Source organism: Narcine bancroftii, chromosome 6, assembly GCF_036971445.1.
Source record: "Narcine bancroftii isolate sNarBan1 chromosome 6, sNarBan1.hap1, whole genome shotgun sequence".
Classification (NCBI taxonomy): Eukaryota; Metazoa; Chordata; class Chondrichthyes; order Torpediniformes; family Narcinidae; genus Narcine; species Narcine bancroftii.
Window position 1 is genome coordinate 131,337,539 of NC_091474.1, and position 18,678 is coordinate 131,356,216.

At 42.5% G+C, this 18,678-nt stretch overlaps 1 protein-coding gene across 1 annotated transcript in view; it reads right to left on the bottom strand.

The window, feature by feature from the left end:
• Window positions 1-18,678, bottom strand: part of eys (eyes shut homolog) — a 986,043-nt gene that overhangs the window by 702,988 nt on the left and 264,377 nt on the right. Inside the window, exon 14 of the mRNA XM_069886108.1 lies at window positions 13,106-13,184. Within this exon, the coding sequence (XP_069742209.1) occupies window positions 13,106-13,184 (79 nt within the window). The remainder of the gene's footprint in view (window positions 1-13,105; window positions 13,185-18,678) is intronic.

Below are 18,678 nucleotides of genomic sequence, written 5' to 3' on the forward strand. Positions count from 1 at the left end.
TTTCTGCTAGATTTACTTAACTATCGATCTATTCAATTTTAATGTATCTGTATAGATATCTAACTAATATCCATATTATACGCGTTATGCCCATGTCTCCCTCTATCCAGCCACGTAACCAGAATCCAACAATCTGCCAGTCTGCTGACATACATATATTAGTTTTCTTATCCACTGATACATTTTCTAGCCCCTGCTAACACAATCCCTGCAGGACATGTCTCCTGGCCCATTCTCTTTTCTTTTTTATATATTTACTTCACAACAAAGGAAGCATGAGTGTTTTGAAATTAAATCTTTGCATAATGCAGTTTGAAGAAAGGAAGTGAGTCATGTTCAATGAGAATCATTCAAAATCCAAAATATCTGCAACTGGTGGGAATGCAGGGAACATAAAGAAGGGGGAAAAATTTCAGCAGGTCATGCAACATCTGTGGAAAGAATAAAAAAACCAATGTATGTTTCAAGTCTGATACCCTTTATCAGAAGTGAGAAAGAAAGAAAATGTTTTGGTAGTAGAGAAGGTGGAGAAGAGCTACACATGTAACAAATTGAATTTCTCTGATAGACTAAAATAAGGAGGCAGGTGAGTGAGCACAGGTTCAGATTTCAGATTTATTGACAGAGTACATACATGACATCACATACAACCCTGAGATTCCTTTATCCTGCAAGTGCGGCAGAACTACCACTAATTGGTAGTGCAAAAAATAAACTGTACATATGTTGCTAATGTTGTAAGGTATCCATAATGTTGCAGAATCTAGCTAATGGGATTATTCTTCACAATTTCTATCAGGTCCAATGAGATTCCACCACCAGACACATTCTGCATTCTGCCTTTTCAACATTCCAAAGCATTTGCTCTATCATGATTTCTTTGTTTGCCCTTCCTTTCTTCAGACTGTTCTACATTGTTTGTCACTTCCCAATGGAACTGCAACAAGATTAACCCCTGTTCTTTCACCTCTTCTTGTCCCACCGCCCAAACACTCTTTCCAGATTAGACATTAATTACTTGCACTTCTTTCACTCAAGGGCCCTGCATTCAATGAACTCTCCTCTAGAATGGAGAAATCAAATGCAGGTTAGGCAACTGCACTGAAGAACACCAGCATTCAACAAGAATGACCTTGACCTTCAGGTTACTTCACTCTAGTTCTCCTCCGCATTCCTGTTTTGACCTCTGTAGCCTGCTACAAAGTTACAACAAGGCCAATGGAAGCTTTCATCTGACCACATTGCAGCTTGCATGACTGAACAGGCACTTTCAAGCAGGGAAAACACCTGTCTGTAAAGGTGGAGATTCATCATCCTTACACCTAAAGACTTACCTCTTTGAATGCATTATGGCCGGCTCCAAGGCGCCAATTCCAACCCTTCTCAGGGAAGGATAATCAGTGGAGCACTGCGCTCCATCAACTAACCTGAATGTGCAGCCATTACAAGTGGCTGGTTAGAGGTGGGCTGATGACTCTGTCAGCCTGCGGCCCATCTCCCCTCTCTCTCCATGACCCCTCAAGGCAGGGGCAGCGGGCAGGAGCTGTCAGTGCAGCAGGGGCCAGTGGGAGCTGTTGGGCCAGTGGGAGCTGTTGGGACAGCAGGAGCCGTCAGGGCAGCAGCGGCTGGTGGAGGCCGTCAGGGCAGTGGGGGCCAGTGGGATCCACCAGAGCAGCAGGAGTCATCGGGGCAGCTACTCCCTGGATACACGTCGGCCATCCGCAAGACATTGGGGCCATCATTTTGGAAAGGAAAGCCACTGGGTGTCGCTGACCGCCTTTTTCCTGTGTTAAAACTCCCACAGCTGTTCCTTGGTTATGAGTGACAAATAGCTGGAAGGGCTGTTTTAAAGAGGGCAGAGTGAGTACCGGGGCTCGTGTCAGGCGATGCTTCAAGTCCTCAAACCATCCCTCCTCCTCCTGGGTCCATTTCAATGGATATTCATTTTCATTTGTCAGCTTTTCATACATAAACTTCACCAACGCTGAGTAGTCCTCTATCCATCACCTACAGTAACCTAAGAGTCCCAGGAATTGTCTTATTTCCTTCTTATTACGGGGTAACGGCATTCTAGTGATTCCCGCAATCCGTTCAGGGGTAATCCGTTTCTGTCCTTTACTTATCTGGTGTCCCAGATATACCACAGTTCTCTCAACGAACTGTAACTTGTTCCTGGACACCCGTAGACCCTTTTTCCCCAGATAATTCAAGAGTCTAATTGTATCTCCCCTCATTTCTTGTTCCTTGGGTCCTGATAATAGTAAATCGTCCACATACTGCATTAGTTGGGAATCATCAGATTGGGGATAGTCCGCCAGGATTTGTTCTAGCATTTGTCCAAACAGGTTCGGAGATTCAGTGAACCCTTGGGGCAATACAGTCCACCGAAGCTGTCTCTGTCTACCTGTCCATGGATTTTCCCATTCAAACGCGAACATATCTCTACTTTCCTCTTCTAATGGACACGTCCAGAAGGCATCCTTCAAGTCGATAACACTAAACCACTCATGGTCTGGGGGAATCCGACTCATAATAGTATAGGGATTAGGCACCACTGGATGGCGGGTCTGAACAATAGCATTCAAACTTCTTAGATCCTGAACTAGGCGATAGGATCCATCTGAATTTTTCACTGGGAGTATAGGGGTGTTATAAGGTGACATGCATTCTTCTAATAGTCCGTCTCGTATTAGAGTCTCAATTACCGGCTGTAGCCCTTTTCTCCCTTCCAAAGAAATAGGATACTGACGTTTCCTTACCGGCTGATGACCTGGTATTAATGCGACATGTAAAGGTGGGATGTCCAGACCTCCTCGATTTCCCTCCTTATACCAGACTCTCTCGTCAATCTGCCGTTCATCCTCTTCCTTTAGAGCACAGAGGTGGACTCGCACTTCTCCGTCCACAGGGAGAGCACCCAAACCTAGGAGAGCCTGTAAGTCCCTTCCTAGGAGGTTAAATCCAGCCGACGGTAACAACAAGAGGTCTTGTACCCCTTCTCTTTCTTCCAGTTTCACTGTTACTTGGGGAATTATTGATACCATTCTGGGAGCCCCTTCTATCCCAGAAATTTTCAAATTACTTTTTACAGGTTCAGTCCCGATTGGCACAGTTATTACACTACTTCGTTCCGCTCCTGTGTCCACCATAAACACCACCTCTTCTCCCTTGGGACCAATTTTTAGTTTTACCAGGGGTTCCCTCTTATACTTGGTCCCCAACATTTGGAACCCCTGACCCCCCTAATCTTCTTCCATAAGTTCGAGGGCACGCAATTCCCTCTTGTATCGGGGGAATTCCCTCTTAAAGTGTCCTTCCTCATTGCAGTAATAGCACTTAACGAACCTCCGGGGTCTTCCCTCTCTTGGATATCTTGGATTGTTTAGAGGAAGGTTTTGTTTTCTTTCCCCTCTGGATTCGGCATTCATCTGTCGGATAGTCTGTACCATAACCTTTGTCGCCCTCTTTTGATCTTCTTCTTCTCTCTGCACATATACTTTTTGCGCCTTTTTTAACAGGTCGCTTAGGGGTTTTTCGCTCCAGTCCTCCTCCTTTTCTAGTTTCTTTCTAATGTCCTGCCATGATTTGGAAACAAATTCAATTCGAATAAGCTGTTCACCCATTGGTGTACTAGGGTCCACGCCAGCATACTGTTGGACATTCTTTCTCACCCTCTCCAAGAAATCAGTAGGGGACTCGTCTTTCCCCTGGTGGTTCCCAAATGCCTTGGTGAAATTGTGACCCTTTGGCACAGCCTCCCGTATCCCTTTAATTGTCCACTCTCTATATTGTCTCATACTTGCCAATCCCTCGGGTGTTCGTTTGTCCCACCTGGGTTCATTTAAGGGATATTTTTGTTCATGGGGTCTGGGGTCCCCAGGTTGTTCATATTCCCACATGAGGAGGGCAGCCCGTCGAATCATCTGCCTCTCCTGGGGTGAGAATAATGTTCCCATTATTGCCTGCATCTCTTCCCACGTATATGTGTTTGGTCCCAGGAATTGGTCGAGCTGTTCGGCCAGTCCTATAGGATCTTCCAATAACTTTTTCATTTCTTTCTTAAATCCCTGCACCTCTTTACTAGTTAGGGGAACATTCACATATCCCGTTCCCCCTCCCGGTCCTCCCATAGGAACTTCCCTCAGGGGATTTAGGCTTACTGAAAACTTTGATGGTCCTGGACCAGTCTGGGATCTTGTCCAGGGTCGGTTTACCGGTGGAAGTTTAGGGTCCGACTCCCTTAATTCATTCTTTTTTTCCCGGCCCCTTTCGGGGCAATCAGATTCATCACCTTTCCCCTCCGGTAATGAGCTTTCCTCGGGCGCAGTAGGCACCGGGGGAATATAAGGAGGGGGAAGGTTGTCCAGAGGTTCCCACTTCTTTTCTCTCGCTACTCTCAATTTAAAACATTTTGTTAAGGATCCTGGCCAGGGAACCCAACAAAATGCATATGCTGACTCTTCTTGATTCACCTTTGGTCTCGAATTTACATATATGTTTAATGCTTGTCTAACCCAATCCTCATCAGATCCAAATTTCGGCCACCAGACCGAGGAACCTTTAATAGGTTGTTTCGACCAAAGGAGACAATATTGAACCATCTTTTTCTTGTTTTTGTCTCGATATCTTTTACTATCCCAATTTTCAAACATTCTCCCCAAAGGGCTGTCAAGGGGAACTCCCAGGAATTGTCCTGAATTTTCAGACGAGCCCTTAGATTTTGATCCTCCCATTTTCCCACCTAGATCCGTTTATCGTTGCTGAGGACCCTCTCGTTCTGGACCCTACTCCCTTCTTCTCAGACGCCTCGTCGGAGGTACTGTCCCTCCTTCGGTTACCGCTGAGGTTTCCCTGGGGTCGACCCCTCTCTTCTCGGCACTTCGTCGGAGGTGCTGTCCCTCCTTCGGTTACCGCCGAGGTTTCCCTGGGGTCTATCCTAGAGTCCCACGACAGGGTCCTCACGCCACGACAAAAGCTCTATACCTGATCTATTACGTTAGGTTTTTTTTATCCAAACAGGTGTATCCCATTATACCTGTTACCCAATCCCCACACCACAATCGTAAGTCGTCACTTACCGGTGTCTTCTCGGGGATTGAACCGTCACCCTTCTCCTCTCCGTCTTGTCGTGTCACCTTGTCCGGATACCACTCGCTCAAGCCGCCCGAAGCGACGAGCAAGGGACTAGGAGCCGCTGAACTCAGCGGGGTGCACCACCTCCGATGTCCCTCTTCTCGCCTCCCCTCACGGCCGGAGTGTAGATCCCGGACGAGCCCCCATTTGTCAGAAATAAAACTTCTCACACATGAGTCTCTTTAAAACTGATGACACGACAAGCTTTATTTGCAAGTCTGCAGAGTTGGACTCAACTGGTTTCTCACCAGTTAAGCCCCGATACATACAGTGCATTGATTTTTATACCCTTGTTGTTTGCCCTTCCCCTTCTTATTAATACTGTTTTAATTGGTTAGTATTGCAAAAGCATTCTAAGTACAACTGCATTTTTAATTATCACGTTCGTTACGTACGCTGCGAACTCTACATACACTAAATTCTGTTTCTCACCCTTCTTATCAATTTTTTGTCTCCTGCATGTCTCTCACTATGACCATGAAAAGATATGTTTAAAAAAAACATATCCAGCTGAACTTTTTGTCCTTGGCTGCTAGTAAGCTCCCTGTCCGTTCTGGCTTCCCTTTTTATGATTAATCATCACATTTTAACTTAAGCCATTTTAACCTAAATTCTCTATCTCTAACAGAAAGGGTTACCAACATTTTGGTCTGGGCCATTCGTCAGGTATGAGGAAAAACAGGGAGATAACTGAATAAAAAAGTTTTTGGGGTGAGGGTAAGGGTGACAAGAGGAGCGAAGGGTGAAAGAGGAGGGGGAGAAGCACAGGCTAACAGGTAAGAGGTAATAGGTCGACGCAGGTCGGATGGTAGAAGAGAATGAAACTGAGAAAGTAGAGAAGGCTTGTTCTCTAATAGGAGCAGGAAGGAAAGGGGTTGGGAAGCTGGATGTTTTTCCAGATTCCTGATGAGGGGCTCAGGTTAGAAACATTGATTGTCTTTTTCTTCTGTTGGATGCTGCATGACCTGGTATATCGCCAGCACTTTTGTGTTCTGAGCAAAAGATGAGATATTAATCCTCAAACTGGTGTAGGAAGCCTAGAACAGAGAGATCAGAATGAAAGTGAGATGATGAATCAAAATGACTGGCTACATTAGGTTCAGTGTCACAGCAGCAGGCTCAACAGAGTTGTTCCTCAAAATTGTCTTGCAACCTGTGCCCGATCTCCAACTTTGCACACAGGGCTGCCACAAAACAAAAATTTTGTGATTTGTTCATGACAATAAATTCTGATTTTGATTTTGACATTTAAATTTAGAAGAACAAGGAAATTGCTGTTTCACCTTAAAGAGTGCATGAGTCAAAAATGATGAAGGCAGGAGTAGAAGTGCAGATATGACATTACAAGTTCTCACAAAGTCACTTTTATTGCAGATTTCCAGCACTGTGTATATCTTGCATTTTACGTAGTTGAAACCACCATGTCATTACCCATCTTTGCTTGTAATTGTCAATTCTTTCTTTGCTCAAAATTTTACTTTCTTAATTGGCAATCTTTTCATTTTACCCAATCTTGTAAATCTGAAGAGGGAGGCCATTAATTCCATCAGGTTCATGACAGTCCCTGGGAAGTAATCCGATCAATCTTATCTCCCTTCATTTATTACCCCATACCCCTGCAACTCTCATATATACCCATCAATTCTATAGCCATTACCCTGCAATAAGGGGTAATTTACAGTGACCAATTCATCTCTTGGAATATTTATTTTCAGAATTTTATCTCTGGTGGAAGGCGACATAGCCACAGGAAAAATGTGCAAATCCCAGACAAACAGCACCAAAGGTCAAGTCCCTGGAACTGTAAACAGTCTGCACCAATGTGCAATACCACTATGCTAATCCATTATCTACCTATTTGCTTTACAATCACAGCAATATGTATCTCATTTGTGGGAAAACACAGGAAGTCTTATGTTTTATAGATAGCATTTGCAGAAAATGTTGGAGGTCTCAGCATTGGTTGTTCACAGAAGTATGTTTTTTCATGGAACTCGTGTGATTTTTCCATTCTGAAGTGTCTCCTTACCTTCCGGGAGACAGAATACTGGAAGTGCATTAATTAAGGAGGTGGGACTTGCACCTCTGCTGTGGCAACGTTGACTTTGACTTCTGACGTATGAGGGCTGTACAGCACTACTGAGGTGATGTCGAGTGTGATGTGAATCGGGCATCATCGATATGTGCTCTTCATTAGCCCATTCTTCATGGAATTCCAGCAGTTAACTTTAGACTGCAGGTGTTCCAAGAAATGTACTGGGGGTTAAGGAGGCAAAATATCGGCAAGGGAATGACTCCTTTTTCCTGTTCCCATCTTTTTACACAGACTGTGTTCTAGGAAAGTGGCAATAATTTCCTGGAACGCAGCGGCTGCATAAAAACCATCTTCGAAAGTCTGTAACTTTCCCCAAAAAACATCTTTATTGTGTTCATAAACTGCTGGAGCTCTTGTTTCTTGTGACAAAGATCTTTTCTTAATGTGCAACCGAACTAATGGCTACAGCTGAAAATCTATTTGTGCTTATTTGCATATTATGAATTGCTGGCTATTCACAGGATTTATTGTGGTGCACCAGTGCAAAGGGAGATTTGAGCTACAACTTTTATCTTCTATATGTTAAACTCCAGCCAAATGAAGGATCCAAATGGTTGATACGATGAGCCAAATAATATTTTAACATAACAAGTTAGTTATTTTTGAGGCTCAATGACATAAACAAGAAAATTAGGACAATTTCAAGATTCCTTGAGCTTTAACCATTGTTTGTCTGTGGATTATTTTACCCTCCATGCAGACCAATTCAGTCATTCAGTTCATCTGTACCTTTTAGCAATTCAAGAAGGCAGAGTGACAGGTGAGTGGGGAGATCAAGCTCAGATGGAAGCCCTTCATCAAACACAAGGAGCAGAGTTTCTTAGGTGAGGTTTGAAGCAAAAGGTGAAAGAAAAATATAAGGACAGGTGGGAAATGTATGGAAAGGTCTTGTAGAGTGAAGATGGATCAGTTAGCTTGTGTAATTTGCCTTTGTGCTGAAGATTCAATGTAGCTGATAATTGCAACATAATTTAGTTCGATCTAATTTCCAATTTAAAATAATCAAAGAAAGAAAAGGAAAGGAAGTATGTGGGGTGAAATTCATCTTGGGCAATAATAAATCTGATGCCCATTTCTCTGCTCAGCTTCTGTTCCATTTTAACTCAATTGAATCCTGCATTCATCTGAATATTTTTCACATCCTCTCAGTGTGCTGAAGTGCTTGATAGCAAGTGAAGCTTATTCTCAACTCTGAATATTGCAGATTTGGGAAACTTGAGTAAACAAGTAGTAATGAAATTGATTATTTCTCCCCATTGATTTTGATTAAGGAAATAAACATTAGTTCAGACATTAGGGATTAAAAAAAAATTCAGATTCAAATTTTCAGATTTCAGAATTATTATCAGAATACATGACATCACATACAATCCTGAGATTCTTCTTCTTGTGGGACAGGCAGAATTACCACTTATTGGTAGTGCAAAAATAAACTTGTGAACAAAGAAAGAACTTTAAACTGATAACAAATGTAAACAAACTGCACAATACAGAGAGAATTTTTAAAAAATCAATAAAATGCACAAATAAGAGTCCTTAAATGAGTCTCTGATTGAGTTTGCTGTTGAGGGAATCTGATGGTGGATGGACAGCATCTGTTCCTGAACCTGGTGGTGCAAGTCTTCTGGCATCTATACACCTTTCCCGAGGGTAGCAGTGATAACAGCGTGTGTGCTGGGTGGTGTGGACCCTTGATGATTACTGCTGCTTTCAGACAGCAGTGTACCCTAAGAGTGGGGAATGTTTTTGTGTGATGTCCTGAGTTGTGCCCACTACCTTTTGGAGGGCTTTATGCTTGGGGGGTATTAGCATCTCCATACCAGACTGTGATGCAGCTGATCAGCACACTTTCCACCACACATCTGTGAAATTTGCCAGGGTTTCTGGCTTCATACCAAATCTTCATATAAACCACTGAGGAAATAGAGGCCCTTAAAATAGAGTTTCCTGTCACAATTTGACCTTATAAATTTGAATTTAGAAGAACAGTGGTGTTTAAATGCTCCCTTTAATCAAGTTGAGATAGGGGAAGCATTGTTATCCTTAAAAGTTAATAAATCCCCAGGAGAAGATGGGTTCCCAGCCGAATTTTATAAAGAATTTATTGATACCTCTGTTTATGGAGGTACTGGATCAAGCAGTGGCAACCATACTCTCCTGGAGTCCTCCTCTGTAGCAATTATTACAGTGATCCCCAAAAAATACAGGGACCCATTGAATCCATCATCTCATAGGCCCAAATCATTATTGAATACAGACTACAAGATCATTATTAAAGCTCTGGAAAATAGATTGGCAATATATTTACCTAAATTAGTAAATGTACATCAGACAGGTTTCATACAGAAGAGGCAGTCTGCGGACAATGCTAGAAGACTGCTCAGTATTGTACATCTGGCACAAAGAAGAGATGAATTGAGTGTTGCTCTGGTCCTAGATGCAGAAAAAGCTTTTGACAGACTGGAATGGGACTATTTATTTAAAGTTTTGTGAAAATTTGGACTAGGAGAGGTATTAATTAATTGGGTTAAAGCTCCATATCATGAGCCTAAAGCAAAAGTAATCACTAATGGCCACATCTTATCGGTGTTCCCATTGTTCAGATCTAGTAGACAAAGTTGTCCATTAAATCTAGCACTTTTCATACTGGCTATTGAACTGTTAGTGGAATCTATCTGCCAAGATCCAGACATAAAAGGCTTCAGGGTTAACCAGGAAGAACACAAAATCAATCTCCATGCTGATGATATTCTGATATATCTGACAGAACCAGTGAGTTCATTACAAAAATTACAGTCTAAATTGGAATTTTTCGGGACTTTCTTGGGCTATAAAGTTAATTAGGATAAAAGCAAAGTTATGCCACTTACGGGTGGGAATTATGATCATGTTAAAAGAGAGTCTCAATTTAAGTGGCTGCTTAATGGGATAAAATATTTAGGTATTAAGATAAGATAAAAAATTGCAGAATTTATATAAATTATTTTCCCTTGCTTTGGAAACTTTGGAAAATTGAGGATGTTTTAAATAAATGGATAACTCTTCCAATTACTTTGATTGGAAGAGTCAATTGTATAAAAATGAATATATTTCCTAAATTACAATATCTTTTCTAAAACCTACCTTCTTTAGTACCACAATGATTCTTTCAGAATTTAAATAAATATATTAGAAAGTTTCTGTGGAAAGATAAGTTTCTATCAATAACTTAACTTGGAATTATGAACTAGGAGGATTAAATATCCCAGTCTTTAAAAAATATTGTTGGGCATCCCAAATGAAGTTCGTCACCTCCCTCTTTGACAGAGGAGTCAAGTCTTCTTGGGTAAAATTGGAACTGCATAAGGTTAGTGAGAAGATATCAGAAAATTTTGTATATAAATGGAATTCTTAATTACTATCTGGTCCTAAGGAAGCCACCTTCCTAAAACATATCATTACAATTTGGAATAAACTCAATTGGTGTTAGTGGAGGCCTCTTACCCAAAACACCCCAAGCTCAAAATAAATTAATTCTTTTAATAATTGATAATAAAATTCTAGAAACTTGGTCTCAGAATGGGATCAAATATATCGAAGATTGTCTTGAGCAGGTACAATATATGACATTTTAACAAATCAGGAATAAGTTTGGAGTTTTAAATACATTCTTTTTCTGCTATCTTCAGTTAAAATCTTATTTAAGGGATAAATTAGGTCCAGCACAAATCTTACCACAATGTACTGAAATAGAGACTGTGGTTCGACAGGGGCTAGTTAAGTCAAGAAAGAGATGGGAATCAGATTTGGATATAGAAATTGATCAATTTTGCTGGTCTGACCTGTGTCGGGACAGCATGAGCAATACAATTAATGTAAGGTAATAGATTAGTGCAATATAATTTTTTGCATCAGCTGTATCTTACGCTACAAAAATTAAATAAATTGAAATATGAATTATCCAATTTATGTTTTCAATGTGGACATAAAGGGACATTTTTACATTACAATTGACCTGGTCATGACCTAAGGTAAGATCCTTCAGGGAAGATTTTGGAATCTCCTCGAACAAATTACTGGAATTTGATACCCTCAAGTGCCAGAATTGTTTTTAATGGGGAAATTAGCAGATGAAAGACCTAAAATGAGGCTATCGAAATATCAATTGAAATTGTTAAACTTGCTTTAGCAGTGGCCAGGAAATCCATAGCCATTACTTGGAAATCTGATTCCCAGCTAAGTCTGACCAACTGAAAGTCAGAAATTGTGTTCCTCTGGAGAAGATTACTTACAACTTCAGAAATTGTTACAACATGTTTTTAAGAATTGGGAATCTGTATTTAAGATGTCCAGGGAATTAACCTATAATGATTCCCTCCTTCGGTCTCCATACCACTATCGTTAATATCGCTAGCAATGTCTATGTCAAGGCATTTATCCCTTAAGGGAAGAAGTAAGCTCTGAATGAATAATGTAATGTTTCATTTGCATGTATTTTGTCACGTTTTATGGGATGAATGATTGATGATGCAATTCCAAGTTAGAATGACATGTGTTTAGTAGGAACCTGCAGGTTGTATCCAGTCTATCTTGTATGATGGCTGTAACAGCCAGGACCTGAGGACAACCGGATACACTGCTGCAAAAAATCTAAGTATGACCATTGGATTTATGGACAGGTTAACTGATGCCTGACTGACTTGACTGCGCTCAAGAAAAATAAATGCACTTCTCTCTGAAACATCCTTTCCCTCTCCCTTCCACTTCTTTCTGTCACTCACTGTCTCCTCTGGTTTCCCTCTCTACATGCAATTTACTCCCATTTCACCAACAATGTCCAGTTGGAAATTCTGCAACAAAACAAACTTGCTCTCCTCCACAGCAACAGGATCCTTGACTTCTTGTCAAACAGATTGCAAACAGTGAAAATGGGTAGCAACATCTCCATGATCTCACACAATACTAGCACCCATCAATTATGTGCACTCAGTCCCCTACTTGACTTGCTCTAAGCCCACCATTGTACAACCAAATACGATTCCATCTTAATTTTCAAGTTTGTCAATGACACCACAGTCATAGTCTGGGTATCAAATAATGATGAGATGGAATACAGGAAGGAGATCAGAAGCATTCTGGCGTGGTACCAAGATAACAACCACTCTCTCAACATCAGTAAAAGGAGCTGACCATATACTTCAGGAGAAGGGGCAGAACCATTTCAATGGTGTTGACGTAGAAAGGAGAGAAAAATCCAGAGTAGGCATCTCGAAGTACTTGACCGAGGATAACCTCATTGTGAAGAAGGGCAAGAAAGTGCACCAAATTCTCCTCTTTCTTTGAAAATGAAGCAGGTTCAGTATGACTCTTTTGGAAAAATCTACAGGTGCCACATCAAGAGCTTATGTGCTGGATGGTTCAGGAACTGTTCTGCTTAAGGTCTGAAGAAGCTGGAGGAAGTAATGAATTCAGCTTAGAATCTTCCATCCCCTCCATATTCATCTTCCACAGCTTTGGAAAGGTAGCCAATTGACTGAAAGGCCCATCACATCCAGGACCCCCGGACACACACTCTTTGCACCCACCGCTGCCACATCAGGAAGAAGAATGGAAGTATACACCAACAGGCTTAAAAAGATTCCTCCCTGCATCATCAGATTCTTAAATGAACCCAATAACAATGCTTTCATGCTGCTCTTGCTTTATTCTAATTGATCTTTTTTTTCCTATTGTAATTCTATACAGTGTTCTAATTCTTCAGTTCTATGCAGGGGTACCAGGTATAACCTGTTAATTTGTTAGGCTGCTTGCAGGAGAAACTTTCTCATTGTACCAGGTATAATGTGACAAATAAGCTTAAATTTAGAAACCTATAGAAAAACACTAAGTGGACCATACCTCTATATCGGTGTCACATCTCAAACCCATCCATCCTGGTTCACAATGGCAGTCAAATCCATCCACCAAATCCGTGCAGCTACAAAATAAAATAAAAGTATTATTTAATTTCTGAATGGATTTATATGCAGAATAAGCCCTTGATTTTAACATTTTGGGAAGAAGGAACATGTTTAGGAGGAGATGGGGCGAATTGGGGTAATAGGGATTGCATTGCAAACTCCAGGGCCATTTTAAGTCCTCCATCAAATAATACAAGAGTATCTTCCTTTCAAAACAACCAAGAGTGACATCTCACTGGAGGGCAAGAAGGAAATATGGCCAGGAAACTTTGGGTTCTATGTCCATAAGCAGACAAAGAATTGCCATCAGCAGAAATTATCTGGCACACCTTACAATAAGAGAAAGGGAAGCTAAAAAGTGTCCCTTCAGAGTCACTGAGTGTCTGTACATTACAGTGCTCCCATAACCTCTGCAGCCAGACCATCGTAGTCCAAACTATCAGTAACCTGAGTTCCAGATCCAAACCTCCAACACAATCAGGAAGCCTTTGGTGGATCACACCCTCAGTACACTCTTGGATCCTGGTTCTGATACCTGGTACCCCTTTAGCCAAACTCCAGCAGTCCAGAGCCTAGTGTGAGTCCTTTGACCACATTGATGACAACCCACCACCTGTGAGTTTTTCAGCCACAAAGTCCCTCAGTGGTCCACCGCCATGGTCACAGTCCCGTAAGGTTGTCTCCTCTGCTTTTCCTTCCCAAATAGGGGCTGTTCTCCTTATTTTCTGGTGCCCTGCACTAGTCCTCTGCTCCTCCAGAGTCTGCAACTCATTGAAGCTGCTGCCAGCACAAGTGCTGCCACCTTGGCCCCAGACCCCACGGTGTCAGGATTTTAAAACAAAACACTGTTAGCTCCTTTAACAGTCCACTTAAAGCCTGTACAGAACTGTTGGTAATTGGACTGAGCAGTAGGTCCCTACTGGGGAGCCCTGGGTCTCTATTCTCTGCTCTCCCTGGGTCAGGTACAGCACCTCTGGCAGCACCAACATTTTTTTTGGATAAGCATGATAATGATGAGTTTATTGTCATATACATGAGTATGATGTTTTGATGCACCAGTCATTCTTTCTTGCTTCAGTCATACAGGCACACAAGATTCACCAACTACAAGTCAATAAACAATGTTTCAATACAGAAAAAAATATAATAAATATAAAACGATGGATCAAGGATTATGTTGGGCTTGTTTGCAGGAGGAATTTTGGTTTGCTTCAAGCTTTTGCTTTACTTGACATATCCTGCGTGTAAACAGTGAAGATTTGGAGGATCAGGCACAACTTGACTTTCTCCCAGTGCCTCATTCTCATTTGGGAAGTGTTAGCATGGTGGACTTGAGTCTCTAAATAATGGGAAATTCTGTAATGGTTGAACATTGCTGTCATTACTGGTTGACTCAGCATTGAATAGTGTAAATATTTAACCAGCTGATTGATACCAAGGGCATGGCCTCAAAAGCAAATGCTTTTCTTTGCCAGTTGGACAGAGTTCCTTCATAGCAAGTGGGTCCTGATTAATCCAACACATCATGCTACAAGGACACTGAATAATAACCTGGAGGGAAATATTAAGAGATTAAATGCAGAAAGTGCATTAGCAAACCCATCAGCATCAGAAATAAACATGGTGATTTAATATTTTGCACTCCACTCACTCCAGTTTGCATGCTAACAATATTGATATCAACTGAACTAGTGAAACACTGAAGTCTGCAGGTACTGTGATTGTGGTAAAAATACAAAAATGCTGGAGAAACTCAGCAGGTCTTGCAGTGTCCATAGGAGGTAAAGATATATAACCAACTTCTTTTTAACCAGAAGGAGAACGCTGTTTTGTCAGGTTGCACTTGTGCAATCAGATAATAAACTCGACTTAATCCACAATAAGTTATTTACAAAAGGAAAACCGTTCAAAGATCCTTTGCACCTTTAGTTTAGTTTCTATACATTTTCAGGACTGTACATTGTTACATTCATTTCTACTTACACCATTGCCACCTTGTTATGTTCTTTCCCCACCCCATTGTTGAGTGGTCTTCCCCCAGTTTCAGCCTCTCAATGCCCAATAATGGTAGGACTCCAGACTGTGGTCCTTTCCATTGGCTGCGCCAAGCCCCAGTGGGTCCCTCAGTGCAGCCTCGAATATGCTAGTCAGTCACCTTCCTGCACCAACATCTCTGTCTGCTGGAAGACCAACAGGTTTTAGGCAGACAAAAGTGCAACTTTCACCAAGTTGATGGTCTGGATTGGAAGATGATCTTGCAGGACTCCAAGGTGAATAGCAGTTCTGGATGCCTGACTCTGTGTCCATTCCAGGAAAGAGCCTGTAAATCAGAGACTCCTCTGACACATAGCTGCTGATAATAAACTATGAAAAGGACTCTTGCATCCTTTTCCACATACCCTTAATGAATCTTCATTCTGAAAAGAGATTGGTGACTACCTCCATTCCACTGCAATCATCTCGAGGACAACATGGATGGTGGGTGATGTTCCAGTTGTACAGGAAGGATCTGACTGCCATGGCTCCTTGCCACCAGCCAGGCCATGTCCAGGTGCTTGTTTGTGAGCACAGGTGATGAGGCATTCCACCAGATGACCTGGAACCACATCATCATGTCCATCAAGTCCTCATCTCTCAGTGTCTGCAGGATGTTTTGTGCTGTCCACTGCCTGATGGCCTTATGGTAAAAAATGTTTGGAAAATATTTTCAAAGAAGGATAGGTAGTGTGGCAAAGTCCAGCTGACTAAGATATTACGCAGCAAAGGGACAATGCCCATCCTTCTTAACACCGGGGACAAGTAGAACCTTAGCATATAGCGGCACTTGGTGCCTTCATACTTTAGTTCCACGCACAGCCTGATGCAGCCACACATGAAGGCGGTCATCAGGATGAGGGCCACATTGGGTACACCCTTGCCCCTGATGTCTGGCGACTTGTACATGGTGACCTTTCGGACCCTTTCCACCTTTTCATACAAGTCCCCATATGAATCAGATGTCTGCTCTGGTAAGAGCAGGGCGGAGGTGTGGGGGATGAGCCATACTTGCACCACATACAGCAGGACTGAGAGCACCTTGCACCTGATGACCAGGTTCTTTCCTGCTATTGAAAGGGAGCACCGCGACCACAGACCCAATTTCTGGTGGAACCTTTGTGGTCCATTCTGACCAATTTTTGTTGCATGCCTCGGCCCCTCCAAACCAGATTCCTAATGCCTTCAGGTAGTCCGATCAGACTGTGAAGAGGATGGTGAATTGGTCAGACCAATTACCGAAGTGAATTGTCATGGCTCCTGATGTAGACTAAGAATGGTTGCAGATGCGTAATGACCATGTGTCTGAACAGAAGATGGCAACATTGTCCACTTACAGGGAAGGCTTGAAACTGACTGGTAACTACCCGTCTTATGCTCTCGTTCTTCCTGATGGATTCAACAAATGGCTCAAAACAGCACACAAATAAGACTAGAAAGAGCTGGCAACCCTGCCTGACTCCAGATTGATAAGAAGCTATTTTTTGCTACCTACTGATTTGGACTATGCTATGGATGTCCATGTCAAGAAGTTTAATCCAAATTTGTATTCTCTCCCCAAAGCCCATTTTGGAGAGCACATCTGATTAAAAGTCTTCTCATGTTCTCAGCTGACCAGGCAGGTGTCCACATCCTTGACCTACATGTAGGCAAAGGCATCTCTGAGCAGCACAATCTTGTCAGAGATTTTCCTGCCTGGAATGGTGCAGGTTTGGTCTGGGTGGATTACCTGCCCAGGGCAGACTTGACTCAATTGGTGATGCTTTTGGACAGGATTTGTTAGTCAATGACTAATAATGATATGGGTCTCCAAATCCTGATATCTTTCTTTTCCCTCTTATGTTTGAAGATGAGGCTGATGTACTTCCTCATGAAGTCTGACATGCTACCTACCAAGAGCTTAGCATTGTATACTTCCAGAATCTCTGGGCCCACCCAATCCCACAAAGCCGTGTACAACTCAGCTGGTAAACTGTCACTTCCGGAAGTCTTACTTGACGCAAAGGAATGGATGGAGTCCATCAGCTCCCCCAGGGTAATTGGCTGGTCCAAACTCTCCCACTTGCTGTCACCTAAAACTTATATGATAGAAAACAGGAAGTTTCAGAAGGCTATTTTGCAAATAAACTTTGAGTTGTACAGTTCAGCATAAAAGGAAGTGCTGATCCTCTGTATGCCCATCTGCAAGGCTGACTGAGCTGCCTCTTCCATAAAGCTATGAATCACAGTCCTTCCTCTGTGAACCATTTGGAAGAAGAAGCATGAACATGTATCAACCTGCTTCACTGAACAATCTCTGGATTGGAAGATGATCTTGCAGGACTCCAAGGTGAATAGCAAGGCTTGGGGGCTCTTCACCTCTTGGAGTTCCTCTCTCACATTAACCCCTCTTGACTGCAGAAGGAGGAGTTGCTGCAGGTGAGTCTGTAGTTGGCTTAGTTCCCTCTGCCTCAGACTTGCTCTCTGAACACCCTTGAGGATAAGGAATCTCTTGATGTTCTACTTGATCACTTCCCACCAGTTAACTGGGGAGTCAAAAAAGGGTTTCACGGTTTTCCAACCTGTGCACTCCTTCTTTATTTCCTCCATGATCTCTGGGGTCAGCAATTTCACGTTCAGCTTCCACATTCCCCTGCTTACCTTCTGTTCCTCCTCTAAGTGACAGGAGATGCATAGCAGACAGCAGTCAGAGAATATCGGTGTGACGTCAGTGGTTCTGAATGTAACAGCCTTTGATAAGAAGATAAAGTCCAATCTGGACTGGATTGAGCTGTTTGAACTTGACCAGGTGAGTTGTATCTGCAGTGTTACTGCAGGTGTTGCACACCTGCACATCTTTTACAGTCTCCATTAGGAGTCTGGAGGAGCTGTCCAGACTGTTGTTGATGCCACCGAATTGTCCAGCCATAATGATGTTGCAGTTGGAAGTCATCAGCCAGAATGACCGGCCTGGATATCACCAGCAACAGTGGGAACTGTTGATCAGCCGGAGTCAGGTGCCCCAGGGATGCCCCTTCAACCACCTTCTTGACCTCTGTGATTATAGAGCTGCCTTGCTGCAGCAAGATAGCCAGACCAGTTACATGACAATCATTCCCCTCCTACCACAAAGACAACTTATGGGGCCATCATTGCAACCACCTCCCATAGTTCCTGAGGTGTGCCAGTCACACTTCTATTAGAAAGTCACATCTGCCTTGACTTTGGCAAGGTATTGCAAGGCATCACATAGTGCATTTAATGCTGCACATGTTGAAGGTTGCTATTTTAATCTCCAATGTTTAAAGGACTCTCCAATTAGCAATCCTGATAGTTTGTTGTCAATCAGACTGAGCCCTCATGCCCACTGCTATGGTGAACTGAAGCCCTGATTTATGGCTCAGGAACAGGGGGTGATCTTTCTCTGGGAGAGGGGTCTCCTCAAGTGAAGCTGGTGGTGTTGCTGGGTTTGGTGTTGCCTCCAACACCTCACAAAGA